The following is a 7,354-nucleotide window of genomic DNA, read 5'->3' as shown; positions in this document are numbered from 1 at the left end:
ATCAAATTAATCTTATCTCAAGGCAGAAGAAAGAGAATTGTGATTGCAACTAAAATGTACTGATGTTTTGTGTAGCCAATAATAAGCCACTAGAAAAACAATTTGAACATGTAAGCCTTCTCCAACCTGACTATGTTCAGATTACATTATGAGAGTCTAATCTGCTGACAAAATTATTGGGCAGACCAACATTAAAAAGAATGATCTGAAGTTTTTGATGAAAAATTCTCTAATGAAATTTTATCATAAGTTAACTTTTCTATGGTTATATCATATATTGGACAATATCTCTTCAACTTCTTGTTAGTAATCATTGTGGTTGTATTTATTGTCTGGCGTTTAGAGGAAGAAAGGAGGTAAACTGTTATATTCATGGATCATAGTTTGCAAATTATTGACTTCAGATTTATGATTAAAAACTGCATATTCTTCAAGAGTTTGGTAACTGAAAATGAGCTTTAAAAGATATTAAATGTCTAAAACCTTACATAAATGGATGTAGAGAACTAATTTTAATTTCAGATATTTATAATATTCAGAAGCAACTCAGATACAATATTAAAAATATAAAATTACCTGTTCCTTAAACTAATATTTAGAAAAAATTATTTGCCTATTTAAAGTACTGAGAGTGATTTTATATTACCTGCAAAGAATAAATATAAAATTATGACTGCAAAAATTAAAAAGCAAGCAAACAAACAAACAAACACCCCCCCAAAAAAAACCAAAAACAATAGTAACAAAAACACCTAAAAGCATTAAATAAACACTTTGATTAGATACACCTTTCCTAAATCTAGGAGAACCCAGATACACCATCTCTAAGTATGGTTTGTTTCTATGTAGCTGGCACACTCCTGCTGCTGGTGGTATCTACCTTGCTGCTGTCAGAGAAAGCTGCATCAATTCCCGCGTGTCTGGTGGAAGAGGGTGGCTGTTGGAACCCACTTGTGGAAACATTTAACAGTGCCATCCAGAGAGCTGAAATCCTCCTTAATCTTGCTGGCCAATTACATGTAGATCTCGTAAGTACCTCAGCCTACATACTATTACTTTAACGGCACTAGAACCTGAGACTTTAAGCATCATGACTCATATCAGAAAATACACCTTTACAGATATAGACTATCAAATTTTTGCAATAAGGACACAACCAATTGGGCAATGTCATCAAGTTTTATAGAAGTTAATGATATTAATATATTTTTCTACTTTATTAAAAATATAAAAATTAAATATAGTAGGAACTATTAAAATGTTCTTTGGCAGTGGGGCCTGGAGAGATGGCTCAGTAGTTAGGAGCACTGACTGCTCTTTCAGAGGTCCTGAGTTCAATTCCTAGCAATTATATGGTGGTTTACAACAATCTTTAATGGAGATCCAAGGCCTATTTCCAGTGTTTCTGAAGATAGAGTCAGTGTACTCACATACATTAAATAAATAAATAAATAAATAAATAAATAAATAAATAAATAAATAATTTATAAAATAACTCATGTTATTGAGGAAGAACTGTTATTTAATGTTTTTGCATTTGGTATCATGAAATTCTTTTGGCCATGTTGTTTGGTTTTTGCTCATATTATGCAGGTACACGGTATAATATATGTGCAATACAGTGAACTATAGCAGAGATAAAGTAAAACATGTGAGGGGCAAGAAAAAAGGAATGGAAGAAAAGAAGAAAGGGAGAAAGACAAACCCAAAGAGAAAGAGAGGGATAGATAGATAGATAGATAGATAGATAGATAGATAGATAGATAGATGATAGATAGATGATAGATAGATAGATAGATAGATAGATAGATAGATAGATAGATAGATAGATAGATATAGGAAGAGAGAGAATCTAGTCTTTCAAAAAGTCCATACATACTAGGAAATGTGCTTTGAAGATTTTCAGTGGTAAGATTTCATCCAATATCAGGACTAGAATAAAAGTTTAGTCGTTCCCGTATTGTTGATTGTCATTTCTAAAGGACAGAAAGTAAAGAAAAAAGAAAAAGAAAGAAACTATAAAAACAAACAAACCTTCAATATGGTAGGCATCTAAAGAATGTCTTTCTGTTTGGAATAAACATGTCATCATATGTTTATTGACTAGATGTTATTCTTCTCTTCTTAACATGACTCAGTACCAGAAACAATTCTCATCTAAACAATTTTTAGCTCTTGTAAGTACCTACTCTCTTCCAAATGTTTATCATTTAGAGTGTCATGTCAAAAATTGTGCTTTAGAAGTTAATACAGTATTTGTAATTCTTGTTTTTGTCTGTGTTTCAACCTCTTAACTTTTACAACTATTCACTGACCTTTAATGAATTAGCTAATTATTTGAAAGAAAAAAATAGTCTAAAGTATATATTTAAGGAAACTAAATATTTTATTAATCATACAATGACTAATTCAATATATCACATTGAATTTTTTTATTTTGTTGACTTTTAATTTTTATATAACTTACTGTAAAATAGTTTATTTTGTCAGTCAATTTTGTTCTAAAACTATTATAAACATGACCAGTTTTATTCTTTACTTTTAAATTAATAAATTTATATTTTGACTGTTTGGGTAAGAAAATGTCAGTACTTATAACCAGAAAATAGGAAGGTAAATAAATATGTACTATGGATTTATGATGAAATACTAACAGCAGTAATAGTTAGTTCTTATTAAATTTATTGCTTTAGGTTTTTGCCTTTGTTAGTTTAACTTCTGATAGTGAAGAAGAAAAGCAAGTAAGACAGATAGAGTTAAACAATTGAAATTTAATGAGAAACCAAATTAAATTGCAGATACAATGAATAGATACAAAACTATATGGCAACCAGTTTGTTAATTTGTTAATATGTGCATTTTATGGATTATTCATGTTAAAATGTACAAATCCACTAATATGCATTATTATTCTTGTCATGATTTTTTTTTAATGATTTCTGAACTCTGCTTTTTGTTGTATTTGTAGAATTCACAACTGATTAGACGAGATAAGGCTGTACTCAAAGCTGGAACTTACTGCCATTCAACTCTCATAAAACTACCAAATAGTGGAAATGAACACATAAATGTTGACGTGAGTTTCCTTCCTGGGTTTCTTGCAGAACTCCAGAAGCTATACATTCACTTTGTGGTACTGTTAGTTATTGCAGGCATTATGGTAGACACAGTAATCATACATAAAGAAGGTATAGAAAATGATCCCATTCTAGTGTTGATAACGTATGTATAAAATTAAATACTCCAAAACAATGTAACAAATGCTTAAATACACCATTTAGAGAAAGGCATTTTAAGAATTGCCAACCACTCAAAATGTACTTACTATTTTTTAGGATCCTTTGAGTTTAATTGACTAGCCATGGATATAGACACAGTGCTCCATCAGTGATAACAACGTGGCTGTATTCATAATGTATTACTAATGGGTTCTGAATCATATCTTTCTATGTTACTGAACAGTATCCCCCTCCATGATTTTCAAATCTGTCATGGTTGTATATAATTTTTCTGTCTCTTCATCCTATTACTATTCTTGAAGTCTTAATTAAAACCTGATTGAGCAGAGTAGTCCTGTGAAATAATAATTTATGTTCTTTATGATATAACAATGCCAAAATTTATGATGAGAAGGTCTACATTTCATATTAATACTTTTTTAGGTTGTGATATACTACTCCCTGTATACTTGGTGTATTTGAATTCTTAATTGAAAATTATTTAAACACTTACCCCTGCATCTATCTATCATGAATAAAACTTAATTGGTCTCTTTTGAGTTCTGGCAGAGACCATTTTAAATATTGATGGACAAATAACCGAATAATAAGGCGCTCACTGAAAAGTAAACTGTTAAAAATGCACAGGGAGAACAGACATGATGACCTGAGCTTAGAAAACCACTAACTGACACGTCTTGTAATTCATTTTCTCTTTAGAAAATACACCTGTTATTTAAATGTTATACTTTCAAACTATGTAACATTTATACATGTCTTATATACACATAGTAACATATATACATGTCTCAGGTCATTTTCTTTACATGATAATTACATGTATCAAACCTGCTAAATTGAAATTATTTAATGCAATGGCTCAATTGTGTTTCACAGATACACAAGTATTTAAAAACTTTGATGAATTTTGTGGGCTCTTGGATCAGCCCTCTTTACCATCTAGTGATTGAACTGAGTGTCATGCAAGATGTTCCTGAAACTATCCTCTCAAAAGCCAAGGAGATCGAAGAGAACAACAGACAGCTTCTGGATGACCTTAGATGGATACACAGCAAGGTAAGCACTTCCCACTAATTATTTTAACTCATAAAATAACTGTATTGTTGAAATTAACGACAAAAATGAAACAAATTCTGAAATACCTAATCTCTCCAGAGTGAGACCTGATCTTGTTCAGTCTTTCCATAAAACATTGTTTCTCAACTTGGGTGTCATGTCTCTTTGTGAGTCAAATGGCCCTTTCACAGTGGTCATATAAATGACATCCTTCACATTGGATATTTACAAATACTTAAATTAGCAAATTTAGAGTTATTAAATCACAATGAAAATAATTTTAGGCACAGGGTCACCACATCATTAAAAACTAAATTAACGGGTAACAGTATTAGACAGTTTGAAAACCACTACTCTAATTGGTTTCTAGCATCGCCAACCTTTTCATATGTTTCATCTCTTCCACCCTAGAAATCAGAAGGAAACACAAATGTTTCTCTTAGGGAGTTATGGGATACCTTTCCTGGTTGGATGAAAAGTGCTCTGGTCCTTTAATCATAGTCATTCATAGGGATTGCATATTAAATCAACATATAGTCCTCTTCACTTGTGAGATTTTTATAGAGAGTCCTCTGGTGGTTGAATTTAGTAGAATAGTGATGCATATCAGCTTCTTTGAAACACATAGAAAATGGCATTAAGCACTTCCTGAATGAATAACTGATATAAGCTTTTTCACTGACCTTGAATCAAACAGAAATTTGCAACATTCCCTCTGCTTCTGAAAGGGTATATTTTAGCTGCAATTAATTAAATATTAGAAGAAATGCACATGAGTCTTCCCCACAGATTCTAAAACTCTAACTATTTGAGAGTCCTTTGGGTTAGATAAATAATACTCACATTTTTAAAGGAAGCAGCACAATTCTGAAAGGATTTCTTTGTTTTGACACAGAAGAAATAAGGAGAAATGAACATGAACAATGTAATCAATAAGTAACTGATTGTCATTTTGATTTTTAGGTCTTTCCTACAACAGAGATGGATGAAGAATTTCCCAGATGGGAACATCTTTCATTCCTAAAATCTAATGATAAAAATTATAAATTTTTGGCAATGTTTAACCTTTTCAACTGTCTAGACTATGATACAAAGTACATACTGTATAATGTCAAACTATTGAAGTGCCTTAAAACTGGGAAAGGTTGCTAAGTACACTTTTACCATATCTGCTTTGGAGATGCTCCACTACAGTTTACTGCTGAGTAGATTCTTTAATTGTATACATTTCAAATGCATGTGTGGGTATAGTGGGTCTCTTTAAAAAAATAAAAATGTTCTTATTAGAAACATCAAAATCTAAAATGCCTATTCGTCTTGTATTCATTGAATAGAATATATATCAATAAGGGTAGGTTATCCCATTAAATATATCTTGAACAATAGATGATAATCTAGCAAGCAATGTTAAAATTTACTTCAATAAAGTTGCATTAATGGTACAGAAAAGAAATGAATGTCACTATCAAAATCAAGTATATAACTCATTAACTCATACATGTATCATAATTATTTCACCAGAGAACACCTAAACTTTATAAACAACTTTAGCAAAATGACCAGATATAAAATTTATTTAAACAAATCAGTGGCATTCCTCTACTGAAAGAATAAACGGGATGAGAAAAAATTAAGGAAATTACACCATTCACAATAGTCACAAACAATATAAAATACCTTGGTGTGACTTTAATGAAGGAAGTGAAAGATTTGTTTAACAAGGACTTCAAGTCTCTGGAGAAAGAAATTGAAGAAGATCTCAGAAGATCAAAAGATTCCAATGTTCATGGATTGGCAGAATTATTATAGTAAAAATTGCCATCTTGAAAAATAAACAATCTAGAGTTTCAATGCAAAATTTCAACTGGCTTCTTCATAGAGTTAGAAAAAACAATTTTCAGATTAATTTAGAATTTAAAAAGTCAAGATAGCAAAACTATTTTCAACAATAAAAGAACATCAGAGAAAATCACTCATCCCTTACCTGAAGCTGTGTTACAGAGTAATCTGTGTGTTATTGGAACAAAAACAGGCAGGTAGGTCAATGGAATAAAACTTAAGACCCAGAAATGAACCCACATACTTATTGTCACTTGATCTTTGAAAAAGGACCTAAAACTATCCAGTAGAATAAAGACAGAATTTTCAACAAATGGTAATATTTCAATTCAAATGTCATCATGTAGAAATAAATCCAGTCTTATCTTGTGTACAAATCTCAAGTCCAGGTGAATCAAGGACTGCCATATAAAATCAGATTCACTGAAACTAATAAAAGAGAAAGTTGATAAGAACCTTGAAAACATGGGTACTGGGGATAATTTCCTGAACAGAACAACAAAGGCTTATGCTCTAAAATCAAGATTCAATAAATGAGAACTCATAAAATTACAAAGCTTCTGTAAGGCAAAGGGTACTGTCAAGAGGACAAAAGGGCAATCAATAGATTGGGAAAGGGTCTTTACCGATCCTATATCTGATAGAGGCCTCATATCCAATATATACAAAAAACTAAAAAAGTTATACTCTAGAGAATCAACTAACTCTATTTAAAAATGGGGGAGCAGAGATAAACAAAGAATTCTCATCGGAGGAATATTGAATGTCCAGGAAAAACTAAATAAATATTCATTTTTTCTTAGTCATCAGGGAAATGCAAATCAAAACAACACTGAGATTCCACTAAACACCAGTCAGAATGACTAAGATCAAAATCTCAGGTGAAAGCAGATGCTGAGAAAGATGTAGAAAAATAGGAACACTCCTCCATTGTTGGTAGGACTGCAAACTGGGAAAACTACTCTGGAAACTAGTCTGGCAGTTTCTCAAAAAAGTGGACATACTACCTGAGGACTCAGCTGTACCACTCTTGTGCATATACCTAAAAGATGCTCTAACATGTAACAATGACACATGTACCACTAAGTTGATAGTAGCCTCATTTTTAATATTCAAAAGCTGGAAAGAGCCCAAATGTTCTTTGGAATGAATACAGAAAATGTGGTACATTTACACAATGGACTACTACTCAGCTGTTAAAAAAAAATGACTTCATGAAA

General features: G+C 31.3%; 1 protein-coding gene across 1 annotated transcript; it reads left to right on the top strand.

Moving 5' to 3' along the window:
* Positions 1-830: 830 nt before the first annotated feature.
* Positions 831-5,447, top strand: LOC308422087 (prolactin-8A7-like; the record flags this gene model as incomplete). The annotated part of the gene is made up of 5 exons (XM_080918541.1): positions 831-1,028; positions 2,694-2,741; positions 2,969-3,076; positions 4,116-4,295; positions 5,259-5,447. The coding sequence occupies 5 exons, from the start codon at positions 831-833 to the stop codon at positions 5,445-5,447; spliced, it is 723 nt and encodes a 240-aa protein (XP_080774667.1).
* Between the last annotated feature and the right edge of the window lie 1,907 nt (positions 5,448-7,354).

The sequence above is a fragment of the Micromys minutus genome (genome assembly GCF_963924665.1).
Source record: "Micromys minutus genome assembly, chromosome: 6".
NCBI classification, from domain to species: domain Eukaryota; kingdom Metazoa; phylum Chordata; class Mammalia; order Rodentia; family Muridae; genus Micromys; species Micromys minutus.
The sequence above is the reverse complement of the archived record's forward strand: the minus strand, read 5'-3'. Positions and strand labels throughout refer to the sequence as shown.